This window comes from Nyctereutes procyonoides, unplaced genomic scaffold, assembly GCF_905146905.1.
Source record: "Nyctereutes procyonoides isolate TBG_1078 unplaced genomic scaffold, NYPRO_anot_genome, whole genome shotgun sequence".
NCBI classification, from domain to species: Eukaryota; Metazoa; Chordata; class Mammalia; order Carnivora; family Canidae; genus Nyctereutes; species Nyctereutes procyonoides.
Genome location: NW_026575120.1, coordinates 34,374,075 through 34,395,142, shown reverse-complemented (window position 1 = coordinate 34,395,142; position 21,068 = coordinate 34,374,075). Strand labels below are relative to the sequence as shown.

Below are 21,068 nucleotides of genomic sequence, written 5' to 3'. Positions count from 1 at the left end.
CGACGTGGGATTCGATCCGGGGTCTCCAGAATCACGCCCTGGGCCAAAGGCAGGCGCCAAACCGCTGCGCCACCCAGGGATCCCTAAAATTGCTTTCTATATGTAAAGTATAATATTAGAAATGGAAGGCTTTAAGTGAGGGTGAAGAACAACTGTTCTGGAGGACAAGGAGAAAATGCGGTTGCTGTTACCTCTCCATCACCCACTCCACATCCCCCCAGCCCCACCCCGGGGTCCCTCGGAACTCTTCATTCTGTGGACTTTGTTGAATCAGAACCACAGGATTTGGAAGATCTCAGATCTCAGAATACATTTCCAAGACAGTTTTCCTCAGTAACGGAGCTTATCTTTGGGCTCAGAGAGGTTACAGCCTCCAGGAGGGGTTAGATGATGTCACTGGTGGGTTTGTGAAGAAGCTTGTAAACCTATGGTTCAACCAGGATGGGTAAAAGGAAGTAGCCCTAATAGCAGTGTTGGGAATTGCTATGTAATAGAAGTTGGGGACTTTTTGTAGGTGCTATAAAGCTTCTGGTTGGTTCCTCTGGCATACAGGGGTGGCATCTAGAGTTCTCCCAAACTCATTTATTAAACACCTATCATATAGTGGACTGTGAGAGTTATCTTTTTATCATTTTAATGCTCATTTTTAATCGAAACAGTTTTTTTTTTTGTAAAAACACTACCACAATTCTTTCCCATAGGGAAGTCATTCTGAGACCCCAATGATTAATTCAGACATATGCACCTGATTCAAGCCAAATCTCAGGTGTTTTAACTTCTGTACCTCTTGAGGCTGTGATTACGTACGCGTGCATATATGTGCAGCACAGAACACACATTATATAATGCACATAGTAATCTCTGGTTAAATAATTTTTAGACTATTTTTTAATAACAGGACCAGAATACATTTCAGATTATTTAAAAAAAACAGAGGTCCCAAAGCATATGTGACAGAGCAAACATCTGATTTTGCCTTAATACCTCAAACTGTTTTGATTGCAGAAACATCTGAGAACTATCCATTATATTTGCTCCCACTGTCCCCATTTAAAAAAAAATCCCCCCAGAAAAAGCCACCACTGGCCCACTCCACTTCTACCCACCTGCCCTGGGGTATTTAATGTTTCATGGAGCAAAAAGTTGGGAAGAGGGGAGGAGGGTGGTCTGGTGTGAGCCATGAGCTTTCTCTATGGTGGGCATATATGTATGGGTGAGAGAGTCCTAGAAAGACAATGAAACAAGAGTACAGCATCACGTCTTTCTCAATGTGAATCTCTGGAGCTTCCTACCCATCTGGGTCTTGGTTCAGAGCTGAGAGTTGGTGGGATCCAACTGGCTTCTTAACTAAACCGAGAGTGGCATCTACAGCTGTGCAGAAAGGAACATTCTCAAGCTGTGAACAGTGAGCTTCCAAGAGTAAAGCCACTTAGCGCATGCCATCTTCCTGCCACTGTTTCTCTTTTTCTCTACTTCCTTTTCTAGGCCAACCCTTTCTGGTGGGTGACAATGGTCCGTAGAGCAAATGTGGAGAATCTCTAGGGTGGAGGGCAATCTTGTCCCGAGTTTCTTGCTTGAGGCAATGCTTGCAGTCATTCAAAACCTCCTGCAGACCATGTCTGACACTACAGCTTCCTGAATGCTCTGGTCACTGATCTTCCTAAGTAATAGACAAGCCACATCACCCCCCAGGGCCAGCATGAAGCCCAGCACAAGTAGTGTCATCATTACCTACGAATTCCCGTCTTGGTAGTTTAAGGCTCTCTGGCCCAGAGGTACACTAAGGCAGCCTGCACCAGCTTCCTGATAGAACTGCGGCCAATGGGGATGTGCAGAGTGGGAAGAGAACTCCACCAAGAATCAGAAAATCTTGAGTTCTGGTCCCATTCCTGCACATGAAGTGGGCAAACCACCTCATCTCTCTGGTCTTGATCCTTCAACCATACAATATGGAGAGAAGGACCAGATCCGCTCCTTCCAGTTAAGTAGAAGGGACCAGTTAAGTGGAGGGAGGACCGGATCTGGTCCAGGTAAGTGATTCCCTGACTCTCCACATTGGGGTATGACAGTTCCCTTCTCTCTGAACTGCTCTAGGACAGGCTGCCAGTTATTCTGTCAAACGTGAGCCACCTGGAGAGAAGACATTGCTTCTCACCTCCTGACATGCACAGAAGGGCTGGTGGATGAGACCATCAGATGCCATTACTCGACATCAATGTGCATATGAGGCTCTGCTCTAAATTGCCTTGATTTTAAATGTGGAAGGATTGGGGCCCAGCTGTTTAAGTGTCTGGAAGAAATTGGCTCCTGAAAGAAATCTCTCAGGCTTCCACCCTATCAGATCCAAGCCAACGCCATGTTAATTAGGAGAGGAAGAGACTTGGGGTGGGAGCCAGAAGATCAGGCGAGCCTGCCACCTGGTTTGGTTTATGTTTTCATGTGCCTGGCACATTTGTTAGCTTGGTCTGGCCTTTCTTGAGATGATGTCACCTCACCGCTGGGTCACTGAACACATAGTTTTATGTGGATCGAACACTGATATGTAATATTTATAAGGTGGCAGGCATTGCTGCAGGTGCTTTACAAATGCTAGCTCTTTTATTCCTCCGAGCCACCTTATGAGTTTCGGATAAGGAAGGTGAGGCACAGAGAGGTTAGGGAGATTGCTCAAGGTCACACAGCTAGCAGTATGGGAGTCAGGATCCCATACCTCACACTTTTGCTGCTTGTTATGTTGGCTTTCATTTCTCATGCATGTGGGTTGTCTCTGGAGCTGGACTGTAAGCAATACAAGCAGAGAAGCCATCTTCTTCCCCAGCACGGCCTTGTATGCAGTGGTGCTTCAGTAAGACCTATCAACTAGATGATGACCTGTCATGACCAAAGGGGCTCCGGGGAGGTTCTGGGAACCACTCAAACTTATGGCTCAGGCAATAAAGCTCTGAATTCTATTGCTGAATTCTTCAGAGAACTTGGAAGACCTTTCGAAACCTGTGTATAGTTTCACTCCTTACTTGTGCCACCATAGAGGGGGGAGCTCCTGTAGAGAAACAGGAGCTTCCTAGCAGGTGTAGGGTGGGGAGGTCGAGAAATGAATCAAGATCACGGCATTACTTTTTTTTTTTTTTCCAGTAAGACTCTTTGTAGCTTCCCAGTTGGCCAGAAGCTAAACCCAGTGGACAAAGCAAGCTGGTCATCAGAAAAGGACCCCATGGGAGCTCAGTGTGGACCCCAGCCCATGGAAGGCATCCTACCCTCCCACCAGCTCCTCCTGGCTCTTCAGTGGGTCTCAGTCTAGGCACCTCTTTTAACTCTTCTTTTCTCTTGGAGACTTGGAGGATGATAATTACTCATCTTTGCTTTCTGAACTCATACTTTCATGAGAAGAGAGTCACAAAGGAAGCCAACAGGGCCAAAAACATGTCAGCTTTATTACTGGTAAGGCTAGCATGGCAACTGTGGCTTGACCCCGGCCACATTCGAGGGTACCTATTCAGTCCCCCTGGCTGACATTTTAGGATGATTTGCCAAAGGGAACATTCAGGTTTGCAAAGCAGATACACTCACCCTGAAGTGCTGACTCACTGGTGGGCCAAGTAAAGAAAAATAAATAGGCCTCCTGATGCCAGCCTGGCCCTGGGTCCTTGACCTGGGAATGCTGCCCATGTGGAGAACAAGCAGGGGCAGAGGACCCAGATGGTGCTAGGCTCCACGAGCTCAGCCTCTTGACAAACCTCACCAGAGAAGTCAGTCCCCTCTTCTCCCTTGGGAAGTAGAGTCTTAAAGGTGGCATGTGGTCCTGAAAAGAGAGGTTTCCTACTTTATGGGCCCCTGATGGGAATGCTGAGATCAGGAGAGAACTGTCCGACTTCCCTTTGGTCATCCTAACTCAGGCACCATAAAGAGCTGGACCCAGAAGCTTCTGGGAATTGTAATTGCAGTGGGACTTGTCTGAAAATGTTAAGAGCTGAGCCCCAGGGGATACTTTCATTAAACAAATTGTAGCCTGGAATGGTGGTGGAATCTTTAAGAAGTTCCTAGGTTTTGTTAGGGTGAGTAGTGGGAAGGACACAGCTACTGGCATTCCTTCCTACCCAGGGCCAAAAGGAGGAGGTCAAATATCACGCCAGATTGACCTTTTACCTTCACATAAAGCTGCTTAAGCATTTTTCTTTTTTAGATAAAAGGGATTCTTTTTTTTTTTTTTTTTGCTTCATTCATGAGAGTTTAGTTACACAGAGATATATAAAAATGGAAATGTATTAATGTCACGTGAAATCCTAAATGAGAACGAAAAAAGAAAGACTTGGTGGGGCACCCGGGCGGCTCAGTCAGTTAAGCATCTGACTTCGGCTCAGGTCCTGATCTCAGGGTCCTGGGATGGAGCCCCACGTCGGGCTCTCTGCTCAGCGGGGAAGCTGCCTATCGCTCTGTCCTTCTATCCCTCTGCCCCTCCCCCCATGCTCATGCCCTCACTCTCTCTCAAATAAATAAATAAAATCTGAAAGAAAGAAAGCAAGTGGCATACTGCTTCTAGAAAGTGGCCAACTCCTAGTTTTGGTGCACGTTCAGTTGGCTGATGGTGTAAAAGCCCTTTGAGGGCAACAGTAAGGCCAAGTTGACTTGATTCTTCCTTCGGCCTTCATTGCTAGCCCTCCTTGAGGCTACTCTGGAGCCCTTGGCACAGAAAGGTCCTCTTTCTCTGTGCATCCGCAGTCCCTCTGTTTTGGCACCACCACCCTGCCTCCACCACTGCCTGGGTGGCCCTTGAGGACAGGGACCATCTCTGTGTTCTTATTTGTGTGTCCTGAGTGCTAGCACGCAGTATGTACTCAATCAATGTTTAGCGAGGTGAACTTAGTTTGTAACACAGATAATTAAGAAGAGCTATAGAGGAGTCTTCAAATATTTAAAAGACTGTTGGAGGAAGATGGTCCTGACTTTATGTTGCTATAGCAGAAAGGATCCAAGTCCAATAAGTCGAAGTTAGCAGAAACCACATTAAGGTTTAAAATAAAGAGGAGCAAAATGACCACTGGAGGAGCCAACAAGGAAGAGGTCCCCTGCTACCATGGAGGCTTTGACCCAGAGGGGAGATAGGACGTTATCTCGATTTCTGCTCCTGGAGATATTCACAATGAGGCAAATGCCATCAAAATGATACAGAGTGATGTCTGAGTTCAGAGGCAGAGTCTGGCTTCAGTGAGGCTGATCTAAAAGGTTTCTAGAAGATGCTGAGCATGCCCTGAGCCTTCAGGAAGCTGAGGCCTTTATCAGGCCAAGCAGGGTAGCACAGTGGCAGGCAATGGCAATGTCAAGTGGTCTGTAGAGACCACAGGACGTGTGGCTGAATGTGAGCCTGGGGCGAGACTGCGAGCAATGATCAACTCTAGCCTGGCGATGCTGACCTGAGTGATCTAAGCAATGGAATCCCCAAGTGTTTTCATCAGAGAAATGACATGGCAAGAGGTATATCTTAGAAAGACAGAATGATGTAAAAGGTTGATTTAAGTGGAAAGTCAAGAGGTGAACATTTATGCTTTACTTATCTTCTGCTAGATGCTTTTCCTATCTATTATTTCATCTCATCTACACAAAAACCAGACCAGGTAGGTGGCACCCTCAGTTTCACTGATGAGAAGATGGAGACTCAAAGCTTGGGAACACAGATGTCCACCAAGGGCTAAGTGACTGGCCAACACTGCCATCGTACCAAGGGCTCCAGTGGCGCTCGGGGAACGGACAGGAGTGACAGAGCCACAAAGCCATGTCAAAGGAAATACTGGCAGATGCGGACAGTTAATGCTAAGGTCCGGGTGACACTAGAAAAGTAAATAGTGACTCAGTGGTGACTGGAAGACTTCTGGGCTGAGGAAGGCAAGAAAAGCAGCACGTTTCGTTGGGAGAAGGGGAAGGACAGAAGCTGACATTTGTCGGGCACCCACAGTATGCCAGGCGTTTAGCACGTATGCCATAAATGTAAAGCACACACGTACCAGAGAAAGCACAAGTCTAGTTGAAAGCACGTTTGAGGTTCCAGAAGGCTGGAGATGTCCAGAGAAAAGTTAAAAACATGAGGCCGGAGCTCAGAAAACGCCATTCCATAGCAGTTCCAGACGCATCTGATGCAGAGGTCACTATCACCATGACAGCAGATACTGGTGATGAGGACACACATTTGTAGGGAAGAAAGAGCACCAGAGGCCACATTTACAGGTAGAACAAAAAGCAACAAAAACAAGAAAGGCACAGAAGGCAGGAAAAGTCACGAGTGTGTTGTCATGGAAGAGGAGAGATGAGAACCTGAAAAACAGCGACAGGTAAACCCGCGTGAGGTCAGAAAGAGGAGGATCAGGGACAGGTGACAGGCGGGACAGCCAGGAGGAAGCAGGTCTCCAAGCAGCAGCTTCTGTGACATGGTGGGAACAGAAACCAGACTTCAAGAGATGAGGGGGGTTGGGGGCGGAGCTAGAGAAGTGATGAGATTAATCTTTTTTTTTTTGAGATTAATCTTTTTTGCTCCATGAACCCCAAGCTTTTTCTGTCTAGAGCATAGGAAAAGATGAGGCTCTCAGCCAAAGGGGCTCATTTCCCTATTTCTCTGGGAAACATCCCTTCAACAGAATCAGTCTCATCTTCTCTTTCTCTCTTTTTTAAAGATTTTATCTATTTATTCATGAGAGATGCAGAGAGACAGGCAGAGGGAGAAGCAGGGTCCATGCAGGGAGCCTGACGTGGGACTCGATCCCGGGTCTCCAGGATCATAGTGGGCTGAAGGCGGCCCTACACCGCTGAGCCCCCCCTGGGCTGCCCAGCCTCATCTTCTCTGCCGCCCCAAGAACAACAGCCTTCATCCACCGCGATGAGAGCTCTGTGTGGAGTCGTCTCTCACCCTAGCAGGACATGAGCGACTTGAGGGTCATAAATACGTTGACAACTTCATTTTTGTTTGAGAGATAGCGCCGCACGATAAGTACAAGCTCAGGTTCCAGAGTCCAAGAGATGTGAGTTGGAATCCTTGGTCTGGGCACCATGTGACCTTCAACTCTCGAAGCAACTGCTAGGAGCTACAAAGGTAGGCGCCAGTGATACACTGAGCACGTGAATAAAAACGCAGGAAGCGCCCATTACGTGCCAGACAGGTCCACTTCTTAGTGACTTCTTACCACAGCCCCAGGGGGCAGGCTACTATCTTACAGATGGTGACACTGAGGTTGACCTTCATCACACCGGGACTCCATGCTACTGTGAAAGCTCTGGTAGTAGAAGCGACTCCCTACTTGGCTTCTCTACCCCCCTGCCTCCTGCCCTCCCCCCGGGGGGGTGGAGGAGGACCCTCTGGCTCAGGTGGAAATGAAGGCTCGTGAGCAAGCCTGTCTGCCTGGCTGGTTAATTCCTCAGGCTGCTTCTCTGTCCCGGGTGGGCTCCCCAGGAGCCTTTCCTTTTCTTCCACATGTCCCGCCAACAGGGAGGGAGGAGTGCGTATTAACCTGCAGGCCTTAGTTTCAGGCTCCCCCATTTACGTAATTGCTTGTTTTGTGGCTCTCGGGGGCCTGGTTCGTGTTCTACAAAATTAGGGCTGATGGGAAGATGAAAGCATTAATGTTTGAACAACATCTACCACTGATACAGCACAGATGCTCCAAAATGTGAGCTCTTCTCTCCCGCTCTGCCTTTTCCACCTGCCTCTTCCAGGGGTTTGAAGGTCCCCCGAGGCCTTCCCCTCCCTTTGGAGCTCCCAGAACTGCCAGCGGTCACCCAAATCCATAACGGATCCCCTTTCTGCCCTTTCTGTGTGGCCAGTACCTCCCCCCCTAAGAATGCTGGACCAGTGGCTTGAAGCTGTCTTCAACAGCTCTCCAGCTGAAACTTCAGACCCAGAATTCTTTGGTTTTCACTCTTTAGCATTTTTCTTTTTTTATTAATAAATTTATTTTTTATTGGTGTTCAATTTGTCAACATACAGAATAACACCCAGTGCTCATCTCGTCAAGTGTCCACCTCAGTTTTGCATTTTAAAGGTGGCCATCATGAAGAGGAAAACTGCTCTTTTATCACACTAATTGGTCTAGGTGTCTGTTCTCTAAGATTGTGAGCAACTCCAAGGCTCTGGGGTTTATCTTCTGCAGTATCTACTGCTTAGTGGGTATTTAACAACTGGTTGTTTATTTAATGAACGAGTGGGTTCTAATGGTTGACTAAAGTGGGGATATGGGTTGGCCTCCTTCACAGCCACATCTTGGATATCTTTGATCTTCTGATGGCTTCTCCAGATAGGGAGAGGGTCTTTTCCAAAGCCCAAATCCAGACACGTGGTATGAGATGTGATCTGATAACAGGAAAGTGTATTTAAAATCAGACTTCCAGAATGTTAGGGACATGGAACAGCTTCACACAGGCCTTTGCTCCCCAATTATTGTATACTTGGGGAGAAAATGCATGCCATTACCCACCTGTCATCAAAGCCCAGGGTCTGTTGGAATGAAAAGGTATGTCCGCCAGAGTATAATTCCTTTACCTCTCTGGGTCTATCTTTATAAACCTTCTCCAGAGAAATGCTTTAGGGCCTTCCCAGAATCATTCTCCCACTGGTACCCCCCAGGCGTTCAAAGCCATCACCAGCTCCCCATTCAAGCGGAGAACTGAACAGTCCAGGATTGCCAAGCTCCTCCCCACCCCCAACCATAAGGGGCATCATCGCAGTGAGGTGCAGGTGTGCCGCCCTGGGTTCAGAGGTGAGCCAGCCTGTACGCTGTAGGGGCTGCCTGGCCCTGCTCCCCAGCTCAATGATCCAGGCCAGTTCAAGCCAGCTCCCAGGTGCCCAGACTCAGGTCCAGTTAGGGAATGGGGCCCTAACTCCTGTGTTCCTGTAGCACATCTCAGCCACCCAAGAAGTGGGGGTGACAAGATGCCTGGGGGACCAAGCTCCAACCCCCCCCCCTTCCTTGGGTTTGGCTATTTTTGATGCTGCTTCTCACCTGTCCTTAACCCCCCAGGGCAGGACAGAGGAAATTCCCCTCATTTATACCTGCTCCTCCCTTTTGTTTCCCTAGGAGCCTCTTTTAAGCCCACTAGTAGGGGTCTCTCCAGTTATTTCAGGAATGAGCATTTTTCTTTGATTTATGACTCATTTCAAGAGCCAGAGGCTCGCCTGACAAGTTCCCTTTCTCTTACAGAGCTTGCACACCTCTGTAAGAACATCCTAGAAGAGCCATAGGGATAGAAGCTTTTGAAGCTGCTTTAGAAATTACCTAAGTTTCCATGGCAATCAAGCACTCTGAAGTCACCACCACATTCTGGGTCTTTCTGTTTCCACTGAAAAGGCTGTTGGAGAAATCTGTTCTTTCTCAGCAATCCCCCCCCCCCACTCCCAGGAATGGAGCTTGGATTCCAGCTACCCTGCCCTTTCTTTCTTCCCCTGCCTACCCTTCCCACTCTTGCCAATAATCCATGATCCACAAGCAAGGACCCCAATTCAGTGCAGTGACGTTGTTATTTCAACCCCAGGAAAGACAGGGTCTTGTTACCATGATAGGAGGGGGCCTTAGGGTGTCAGAGTCCTGGCCTGACTCTGGACTATATTCACTGGATGATTCAGACATTCTATTGCCCGTGTTGGCAGAGGCAGGCCAGCCATGAAGGCACCAGGCTGTGGAGAGATCAGTCATCCTGAGTGAGACCCCAAATCATGCACCCCGCACTCAGCCTAGAAACTGAACCAAAACCATGCCTTACCATCTAGAGAAATCTAACTTTGCTATTCACTTGTCTCCTCTGTACTTCCAGGTCTGTCCTGCCCACATAACTGGTTTTGATTGTTTGCCACAGGAACGTCACAAAAGATCCATCAATTTCCAGTGAAAACATCGACAGTGTGTGCTCTAAGATTTCGCCAATCCTGCTGTGTCCATCAATGCTGTGTCCATCAATACATTATCGGTATTTGCAACCAATCTCAATCACACACCTGCATTAAAATAAAGGCCTTTAACGCAAACTTCTAATTCTCCATAAACCCTGACCTTACCTCCCTGCCCTGAGACCCTGCCAGTTTTGACAGGTCCTGTTCTCCCCAATTGCAGTAAGCAACCAACTCAGCTTCATCTGATTAGCAGGTTGTGTGGGCAATGTTGGGGGAGCCAGCTTTTGATCTCAGGAAAGGGGAACACACGCCGATGTGATTATTTGGCCATCACAGACAAGGGGTGATCTTATGCACAGCAGCCTTGGACTAAGTTACAGAAAAGAGGAACTGTAAGTAGAATAGGAGATAGACCTGGTTTCTCAAGACCTTCTAGAGTCCCTGCAGCAAAAGGCTGCTGTGCCCTGGGACCAGGGAGTGTGAGTGTGGGACAGAGATGGAGGCAGAGCTGGCGTCATGGGCATGTGTGCTTGCTTTAATGTTCTGCTGTCACCATCCTGAAATTCTTAAATGTTTAAATAAGGGGTTCCAGGTTCTCATTTTGCATTGGCCCCACAAATTATGCAGCTGGTCCTAGCTGGAGGGGAGGGATGCTCCTAGGTGTATAGCAACACTTTCAGGGGCACGTGACAGTCTCTCTACCTGACCTGGCCACCTTGGGGCATAGGTACCCATGCCCCCACTCATAGAAACTGCCATGGGTAGTAGATGAAGCCCCAGGTATTGGCACCCAGAAGGAAGCCAGATCACTGATACATGCCACATAATATCAAGTGATCACCCAGGCAAGAACCCCAGGGCAATCCGTGAAAGAGAGAGAAGGCAGGCCAAAATGAAGGATGATGCCCTCTCAATCAAGCCCACAGCATGGCCTCCAAGGGCCTACATCTGCTCTCCTTTGGGAAACGCCTCCATCTTGCTCTATTCCTGTCACAACTGTCCTCTTACTCATCTTCCTCAGAACCAACAGGCTCATTCCCTTCCCAAGTCCTTTGCACCTACTGTTCCTTTTACAAGGACTGATCCTGCCAAGTCTCTCCAGGAAGACTTCCTTTCAACGGAAGATTCCCACTGAAGGCTTCCATTCAAGCCTCCGTTCAACTGCTACCATCCGAGAGGCCTTCTGCCCACCCACTGCCCCCTCACCTATAGTAATGCCCCATCACTCTCTACCCCCCGGCCAGGTTTCTTTCTCTCCACAGCTCCTGTCACCTGGTCGCGTATCACATACTTATGGTACTTCTTATCTGTCTCTCCAATGACTGTAAGCTTCCTGAGGACTTTGCCCTATTCCCCACTCTAGCCCAAATGCTTAAACGGTGTCCGGCACATGATAGGCAATCAGTATTTATTGAATGAAAGAATAAGTAGGGTGGCGATTAGCTAGAGAGACGTCATCTGTTCAAGCAATTTTATCTTTACCATGCCACGGCATGTGTCCGTGCACGGTGTTGCTAGTGATGGTATGGGGCTGCTGAGAGCGGACTGTCACTAAAGGTGGTTGTTTTCAAAAAGTAGCTAAAGTAGGGGCACCTGGGGGGCTCAGTGGTTGAGTGTCTGCCTTTGGCTCAGGGCGTGATCCTGGGGTCCAGGGATCGAGTCCTGCATTGGGATCCCCGCAAGGAACCTGCTTCTCCCTCTGCCTATGTCTCTGCCTCTCTCTCTCTCTCTGTGTCTCTCATGAATAAATAAATAAAATCTTCAAAACAAAGATAGCTAAAATAGTATCTAAAGCTTTCTGGAGAATAATGCTAACCGTTGTCCTAAGCCTCTCACGTAAGTTAACTCTAATTCTCACAACTGTGCTTCCAGCAGGTACTATTATTAGTTCTCTTTGCAGATGAGAAAATTGAAGGAGTACATGAAAGGTAATTAAGTAACTTTCTTAAGTCACACAGCTCCTTTGGTTCTGCACTAGTTCTTCATGATAAAAACGTAATTCTCCCTTTTAGATGGATGATTCTATCCATCTAAAAAAGTCCTGAACAAGGACTTCAACCTCCAGTTGGGTGGCAGGGAATGGAAGGCAACTCACTGGGCATGTGTGGGCAGGGGCATCCAAGAGATGAGGGTTGCTCATCCCATGAGCTCTCTTGGATACCTTCACCACCCACCCTCCTTACCACCTCCTTCTAGAGTCTGCTTTCTGTCTTGGCATTTCCTTCTGGGGATTTAATGACAAAGCATTAAGAATATGTAGCACCGTGGTTTGTTGAGTGTTTGGTGGGCAGGTTATAGGCATTCTGACATGGCCTTCACTGATGAGATTTGGATTTACAGGACCAAGGCTGCTTACTATTGCCCTCTGAAGTACAAACCTTTTTTTTTTTTTTTTTTAAGTACAAATCTATAATGGGGGCAGGTCCCAAAGTGTGGCAATGTGCAATTCTTTTCAATGTGGTCCAGCTCTTCAGGTGAAAATGAAGTCCTCCTGCTGCCTGGGTTGCTGGAAGGATTGATCCTGGCCCCTCATTCTACATTAGGTAAGGGTGCATGTTGTTTCTTAATTCTCCTGGCAATGTGTCTCCTCCCCTAAATGTCTTTGTTTTGAATGTAATTATCAAATGCTAATAAATATTCAAATATGCACCTTCCGAAAGGCAAGACATATATATTCCAGGACATGAAGTACTTTGTCAATCTCTGCTTAGGATTTTGCAAGAAAGGTTGTAAGACAAAAAGCCAAGAGGGGAGTTGTGATGTTTCAGTGAAATCCCACATGAACCTATAAAAGCAGTTTAGCAGGGTAAGTAAATGGGTTTTATGTCGTTGTTTGGTCATGGTAGATTATAGATACTTCTCTGCCTATCAGAATGGACTTCGGGCAGCCCAGGTGTCTCAGCAGTTTAGTGCCACCTTCAGCCTAGGGCCTGATCCTGGAGACCCGGGATCGAGTCCCACGTCGGGCTCCCTGCATGGGGCCTGGTTCTCCCTCTGCCTGTGTCTCTGCCTCTCTCTCTCTGTCTCCCATGAATAAATAAATAAAATCTTAAAAAAAAAAAAAGAATGGACTTCACTTAGGGAATACATATAACAGTAATGGCTACCATTTATTGAGGGTTTTATAAGCTTTGCACCATGGAAAGTCATAGAGTTACTGGATTTATCCTTTCCTCCAATTCAGAATATCTTATTTCCACGGTCTTCCTCTTCTTTCCCATGAGTCTTGAAGTAATGACCCACAGTCATTAAGCTGGAGCACCGTGCCTCCAGGACTTAGAGAAATGCTGTTCTAGCCAGGTTTCTAAGTAGTGCTGGAGTTAGGAGTGACAGTGGGGAGAGGCTGATGGCAACCCTAGACCTTATTCTACTATGTGGGCATCCCTAAAATCACTTCACTGCCTAATGGAAAGAGTCCTCTAGGTAAAATGCCTATTGCCTCAGACTTTCATTTTAGGATTGTGTGTTCTCAGAATTGCTGGGCCTTTATCAAGGTCTCTATCTCTCAAAAGTGGGGTATCTGGGGGTTCACAGCACAGCTGAACTGCTCTCCGGTGAGCCTGGTAGAAGGGGAGAACATCTGGCATCACTGCTCTGCAAATCACTGCCATCACTCAAACTTGATAGCCTAAGGTCCATTAGGACATTCTCTTGGCTCCTCTTAACTGGGAAGCTAGAAAAGGCCACACTGGTCGCAGGTGGTTGGGGAAGGACCTCTAATGATTTCCTTTTCCCATTACCACCTGTGCCCTCAATTCTGGCCATGATCTCCTCCGTGTGTCCTTCTGTATTTTGAGAAGGGATAAATGGAAAGGGAATGGAGTGAGATTCTGGGACTGGCACCTGCTCAGAAGCAGACCGGAGGCATGAGAATGTGGGAAGATGGGTGTGTGGCCTGGAGGTCATGGGGACCTTCAACATGGGGAGCTGAAAGCCCAGGCAGCGGGATGAGCTGCTGTCACAGGCCAGCTCTGGTTCCAGTGCTGCCACTCACCAGCTGGGGGGCCTGGGACAACTGACACAACTACTCTGATCTGGAGACACGGGGACATCACACTGGATGGCCTCCAAGGTTCCTGCCAGTTCTAATACTCTCAAGCCCCCATTTAAGATAGAGGTCCTTGTGAATTCATGTGTAATCTATACCCTACTTCCAAAGGAAATTTGAGACATCCTATGCCAGAAGTACACAGACCCTGGGACTGTTCAAATAAAGAGAGAAGGAGGATAAGGAATCCCACAGAAGGGGAGAGGATCAGGCCAGGTTATTTTCTTGAAGGATAGCTCTTCCACTGAGACAAAACAAAATACTTTCTCTTCATTACACATAATTCACTTCTGCAATGCATGCATTCAACAGATATTTAGGGTGCAGACAGACATTGTTCCCAACATGTGGGATGCTTTGGAAAACAAGAGAGACAAGGTTCTGGAGCTCATGGAGCTTCTATCTAAGGGGGGTGGGTGTAAAGAGGCAATGAACAAATACGGACTGTTAACAACTCTGCAGACATCTAGTGCCCGGATCTTGGTGTCTAACACCCTTCTCCAATAAAAGGAACTGGTGCTCCTTGGAGAAATAGCTCATTCCAGGTCTGGGCAGGAAATATCTAAGAGAAGCCTGGAGCCCCTTGTGGTGCCAGAAAGTAGTAAGAGCATAAATAAATAGATAGATAGATAGATAAATAAATAAATACCAACCACCAAAACCCAAACCCCACATTGATAAGAATATGTCAAAGCAGCACAGGGCCAGGAGCAGTAAAACAAATCTAGTATTGGATTATAACCCAGAGTAAAAAATAAATATCCGTGAGTCCACGCTGATATAAATAAAAGATGGGGTAAGTTGATAAATGGAGGAGAGAGACAAATCGCCCTTGCAGAAGTATTCCAAATAACCTACATAGATACTCCACCCTAAAGGAGAGGGAGCCTATGTCCCCTGTCCCCAGGTGTGCACGGCGCCTGGTGACATCCTTTCAAAGAGAACAGGATGGAAACAGGGAAAACAGAGTAACTCTACAGTAGAGGATACCCCCCCCCCCACGACATCAGCCAGGTGATCCCGGGCAAGTTCACAAATCATGTGGACAGGATGTAGCCTTAACATGATGTGACAAATGACACTTGACCCATGTGATTTTCCTCCCCAACCTGCTATCCAGCCTAATCATGAGGAAAAAAAAAAAATCAGGCAAGTTCCAGCAGTATGGATGGGCAGTGCTCCTCAAAACCACTGAGGTCATGAAAAACAAGGACAGTCTGAGAAGTGGCCACAGCCGTGAGGAACCTAAGGAGACGTGACAACTAGTTGTACTGTGGGGTCCCGGATGGGAGCATGGAGCAGAAAGATAATGGAGATCAGGTAAAAACTAAGAGAAACTGAATAAACAATGGACATTTGTTAATAATAATCTATCACGGGATGCCTGGGTGGCTCAGTGGTTGAGTGTCTGCCTTGGGCTCAGGTCATGATCCCAGGGTCCCGGGATCGAGTCCCATGTCAGGCTCCCTGCATGGAGCCTGCTTCTCCTCTGCCTATGCCTCTGCCTCTCTCTCTGTGTCTCTCATGAATAAATAAACAAAATCTTTAAAAAAATAATCTAACACTATTTATTCATTAATAATTCATTAACAGATTCTGCTAATGGAGGATGCTGATAAGCGGGGAACTGATATGCAGGGGCAGAGGGCAAGATGGGAACTCTGTGCTCCCCGCTCCATTTTTTTCTGTAAATCTAAAATTATAAATCTAACAAGTAGATCTATTTAAAAAAAAAAAAAAAAAGGAGATCTGAAGGTGAGAGATGGAAGAAGTCAGAGACTCTCTCTTGCTGGCCCTGAATACACAAGCTTCCCGGAGTTTGGCAGCCACAGGGAACTGAATCCCACCAAAGAGGACCCCAGGCTCAGATGGGACCCCGGCCCCAGCAGACACCTCGACAGCAGTTTTGTTGCTTTAAGCTGATAAAAAAAAAAAAAACAAACAAACCTAAACCAAAATACAACAAACATTTCAGAAAGTGGTGAGTGTGCCGTTGAAAGATGAATTAATTGCAATGTAGACAGTGACCGGGTGGGCTTCATGAATTTGGGTGGCCAGGGAAGCCCTCTCTCGGGGTGACTTCTAGTTGGGGTCTGAGTCTGGGGAAGGAGCCAGCCAGGAGGCCCGGGGGAGTGGAGAGTACTACGAGCAAAGGCACCAACCAGGTCCAGGGCCTGGGAGTGAAGCTTCGGGGGCTCCAGGACAGAAAGGCAGCTGGTGTGGTTGGAGTGACGTGAGAGTTGGGGAGAGGAGAGAGCAAGGGGGCTGCCCGGGGGGTACTATGAGCCAGACTACACTGAGCTTCCACTACAGACGGAGTGTTTGGGTATCCCCAGGATTCTTCTGTTGAGATTCTCTCTAGGGGATGGTACTAGGAGGAGGGGCCTTTGGGAGGTGATGAGGTCCCGAGGATGGTGTCCTCAGCCTCATAAGAGGCCCCGCAGGGCTCCCTGGCCCCTTCCACCACACGAGGACACAGCACGAGGGGGCCTGTCTGTGAACCAGAAAGTGGTTCCCACCAGTCGCAGAACATTCCAGTGTACTGCTCTTAGATGCGCCAGCCTCCAGGACCGGAAGACGCAAATTTCTGTTGTTTATCAGCCATCCCATCTCTGGCCTTTAGTCATAGGAGCCCAAGCTGGCGAGGACAGCTTCTAAAAAAGGCTGAAGAATTTGGATCTTATTTTCATTTTGACTAGAAGCCTCGGGAGTCCTGGTAGCAGACGAGTGACATAGCTGACTTGCAGATTTCAAAAAAAAATGATGTTGACTCTGTGAAGGACAGCTGGCTGGGTGCCAGGCGGAGTCGGGGCGTCCAGGAGCAGCCGAGACCAAGGCTTAGGCCGAGGCGGTGGCGGAGATGACGGGGGTCCTCCAGGAGCGTGTGGCCGGGGGTGCAGCGGGGCTGGATGCTCCCACTCGCTTTGTGGATCTGCATCCGTGCGGGGGCTCTGAGGCTCCCCAGCAAGGGAATTATAAGTAACTGCAGCGGCCCCATGCTCCCCCACCGCACCATCCGTCCCCCGTGTCATGCTGTTCCCGAGCTTCTGAATACCACGGGTGATTCATCAAGACTCTTGTCTCTGGCAGTTGCTTGCACCCAACTGGTGCTGCGCCAGTCTGGGCTAGCTTGTCTCCTGGAGGCATCACCAAAGGGGAAAGGGGCTCCCACCCACCGCCCCCCAGCCTCCTGGCCCCACAAAGCTGCCCTGCTTCATTGATTGCCTCCTCGGGGTTGAGGGTTAATTAAACAGTTTGTTGCTGGTTACTTCACAAGGTACGGGGTACCCTCTATGTAACCCGGGAACTGGATAAATCTGGAACAGAGTAGTACACAGGGTCAGCAGCCTCCCTCAGGCTGGGGCAGAGAACAGGTTGGTAATAGCACCTGCTGCTTGGTTTTCATTTTGGGTTTTGTTTTTGTTTTGACTAAGGTCAAGTGCAATTCCAGCCTTGGACTCTTGACTCCAGGCTTACCTTTTCTTGTTCTTGCAGCTCCTCCTTCTTCCATCCGCTCCCCACACCCCTGCCGGGCCAGCTCCAGCCCCGTCCCCCCTGCTGCTGTTGGTACCTACCCCCTGTGCCTGGAGCTTCACCTAATCCTCTGGGCGCCACTCTGGGCTCAGACACAGGTGCCTGGCACGCCACTCTGGGTGAAAGCTAGGGCTCGGAGGCCTTTTCAGGTCCCACTTGGTCATAAAGACCTGTAGTGGGGGACCACCTTGTTCCTGAGGTGGCCGTCACTGCAGCAGACCCTCTAAGCACTTAACAGGCCAACCTGAGAAGGTTAACTTGTAGAGGACAAAGACCAGTCGGGTTCTGGGGGGATTCGGTGCTGACACAGGGCATTCTATAGGTCAAAGCATCCTTTCAGGGTTGACACCTGGGCCTCTGAGTCACTCCCTCTGCTGGGCAGGGATGGGGGTTAGGACAGCTCCTGTTCCTGGGTGGGCTCCCTCTCCAGGCCTGAACTAAGCTAAATTCATGGGGTCAGCAGATGGCAGCTGCTCCAGGCATCTGGACTCCCATGGCTGTGTCTGGCCTCGTTGGAAAGGATACTAACTTGAGGAGGACGAGAGTGTTCTCACACCCTCTGGAGCTTTAGCTTCCCAAAACAGCCACTGTCCAAGGGATCAGCCCTTAGTGGCTTTGTCTTGTCTTTGTTCCTGTTAGAGCCTGGCCTGATGGTGACATGAGGTGTGTAGCCATCCTTTCTCTCCTTAGCCCCTTCTGGGAGGGTACAGCCCTACTTGTGGACACAAGTAACCAAGCTCCAGGGGAGATGGAATGAGTTAACCCCAACCAGGACAGTGCCCCAATCACCAAGAAATAGCTCTTAGAACAGCAACTTCTCCAAAGCTCTTCTTGATGCTAACATTTTATCATCAACTATGATTTTGATGTAAAAAAAAAAATACAGTACATGTCCTAGAAAGCCGGTTTTGCTGAGCCCCTCAGTAACCAGGGCTTCGATAGGTCTGCACAGTAAAAACTGAAGTCCTGTTGTGGCATTTGGCTTTGTCCTGCTGCACAAGGCTTTGAGAAAGAGTCATAAGAGGTGGGGGAGGGGAGGGAAGGAAGAAAGCCAATCACGAGAGGTCGTGGCCAACTGGCTCATCCCTAGAAGCATAACATTTTGCCACCAGAGACAACTTTAAAGTTCAGCTATCCCACAGGCTCTCACCCCTGCCTGCATGTGAGGATCACCCCCCCAGAAGTTCTGCTGGGATTGCTCTGGGGTGAGCACCCAGCATCAGTATTTTTAAGAGCTCTTCAGGTGATTAGAGCATGCAGTGACAGAAGCGTGGATGAGGCAAAAGGTGAGCCATGCCCTCACTCAGGCACCCTGTCAGGCAGGGCCTCTGATCCCCAATCAGTCAAAGCTTTCAGACTGTCAACCCCAAAGCCCCGGGCGTACTTGGCTGTACACAGGGCCCCAGCCCCCCTCCTGCCGCCCTCATCTCTTTCCTACAGAGTTTCCACCCATGGTCTCAGGTGAGCAGAAAGTGACCCTGTCCCTACCCTGGTCACAGCTGTCGGCCCAGCCATGGTCACTCAGGTCTGGCTGGCTTATTGCCTGACCAAAGGTGTGTGATCTGCTGGAGAGGATAAATGGGCCAATCACATTCTTTGTCTATCTCTCTGGAACCTGGCATAAGCCACCCAGAAGGAAGCTGAAAGGTTCTGCAGACTTAGCACCTGGGCAGGCTGTGAGCCTTGCTTGGGGCCTGGAGAGAGGGGAGTGCCTGCAGGGAGCTGCAAACACCCTGAAAGGGCAGGAATGAAAGAGTGTCAGCTCCCAGAGCTCAAGGATTCCTACTCTGCCTGAGGCCTGTTTGCTCAGCTTTTCCCCCGATTCCTGGGAGACCTTTCCAGAGCCTTAGAAAAGCCCATTCACTGGAGCCCTTCTCTGTATCACCAAAAGCGTCTTAGAGAGAATGCTCACTACAAACAGAGCCACTCTGCTTTTATCTCTTTACATTTCAGGGTCCAGGGGAGATCTTGACTGGAAGGTGGACACAAAAGGTCTCCACTGTTGGCTAAAACACAGTGCGGAGGTCAGGGGCCGAGGCTGAGCCTTGCTTCATTGAGGACACGGGGCACAGACCAAGGACAGGGCAGGTCTTGTGGGCCTGTCTCTAAGGAAGACCAGTAGGAGGGGTGTAGGGACTGTTAGAGAGCTCCCCTAGATACCCCATGACCACAGGTGTGGGACATCTGATTCTGGGGGCACAGGGTTGGGTAAGCTTGGGGCTCCCTGGGAACCTGGTCTTATCTCTGGCACAGAATGGCTATGCTTCAGGGATATGACTGGGCCTTCTGTTGGGCCCCTGGAAGGATCCTACAATTCTCCCCCTCTCCTAACTGAGAGCTCACTAGCCCCCAGACATCCCTTCCATGCACCCAGAGGGACAGCAGCCATCATTCCCAAGGCTAGCCCACCCCTCCCATCTTAGGCACTTCCCAGAGGGGACCTGGCTGGCCAGAAGCATGCGGCGCCTCAAGTCTAAGGGACATGGTTTCCCCGTAGAGGACTTGCTTTCCCTTCTTCCCATACATACAACTAATTCCTGCTGTCTAAGCCCCGCTCCACCTCCCCCGAGCTCCACACAGGGTACCAATCCACTTCTTGCAGAGGAGACCATGAGGGGCAGACCTGATGGTGAGCTTCAGCTCTGGGCCGAGATATCAGGGGAGGGAGGTGCATGCAGAGTGTGGATCGAATTGACTTTCCATGCACTGGAACCTATTCCTGCCTAGCCATACAATTCTCCGTATCTACAATCCCTTACAGGGACACGGGAGCAGTTCAGTGGCCATGACACCAGCAGAGAGTTACAGGAGATGGATATGAGAGAAGGTCTAGCCCTGTCCTACCACCCTGGGAGTGCCTTATTTGGAAAAGGTAAGAGCATTTAGGATTCATAAATCAAGGGTAAGGATAGGCTTTTGAAAAGGAAACTGCCCAGGTAGCACCTGCTTCCCACCCCAAAGTCCAATATGTACATAAAACGCCAGAGCATTTTCTGAGTTTGTGCTTTCTAGGAGTCTGATGCCTCTCTCTGTGTCATGGCCACACAATCTTTCCCATACCAGGCAATCAGACCCCCGAGAGTGAAGGGCCAGATCTTATTAGCCTTTGCAACCCCAGAAGCTGGCGCAGTGGCAGAGAGCTTTAGAGGAACTCAAAAAAATGTTTGATGAATGAAAGAATGAGTATTCCCTAGCCATTCTCCCGGAATCCCAGAAACCAGGACCTTTGCCCTCGAATAGGCCCCCCGAGCCCACGGCCTTACCTCCCATGAGGAAGAGAAGCCCTGCCACATACTGCATAAGGCCTCGGTCCCAGCAGCAGCCCAGCACGCCGATGATCCAGCCGAAGAGGATGATGGCCACCGCCATGCCCATGAAGCCGGCTGTCATCCTGCGCAGGTCTGTGGGGGAAGCATGGGGCGACAGTTAGCATCAGAACCTAGAACTCACGGTCAAGGTACGTCCTGGCCCTGGGCAGAGGGGAGAGGATGGGACACTGCAGGAGCGGGAAGGCAAACCTCCCCTTTCCAGACAGATTTGCACAACTGAGCTGCCTCCGTACAGGAGAGCCCCCGATGGTAGCTATCCTCAGGTGCAAAAAGCAGCCAGCACGGCTTGGTTTGT

General features: G+C 49.1%; 1 protein-coding gene across 1 annotated transcript in view; it reads right to left on the bottom strand.

Moving 5' to 3' along the window:
- TMEM178B (transmembrane protein 178B) overlaps positions 1 to 21,068 on the bottom strand; it is a 339,999-nt gene that overhangs the window by 21,189 nt on the left and 297,742 nt on the right. The window contains exon 3 of the mRNA XM_055335530.1: positions 20,708 to 20,845. Coding sequence (XP_055191505.1) covers positions 20,708 to 20,845 — 138 coding nt within the window. The remainder of the gene's footprint in view (positions 1 to 20,707; positions 20,846 to 21,068) is intronic.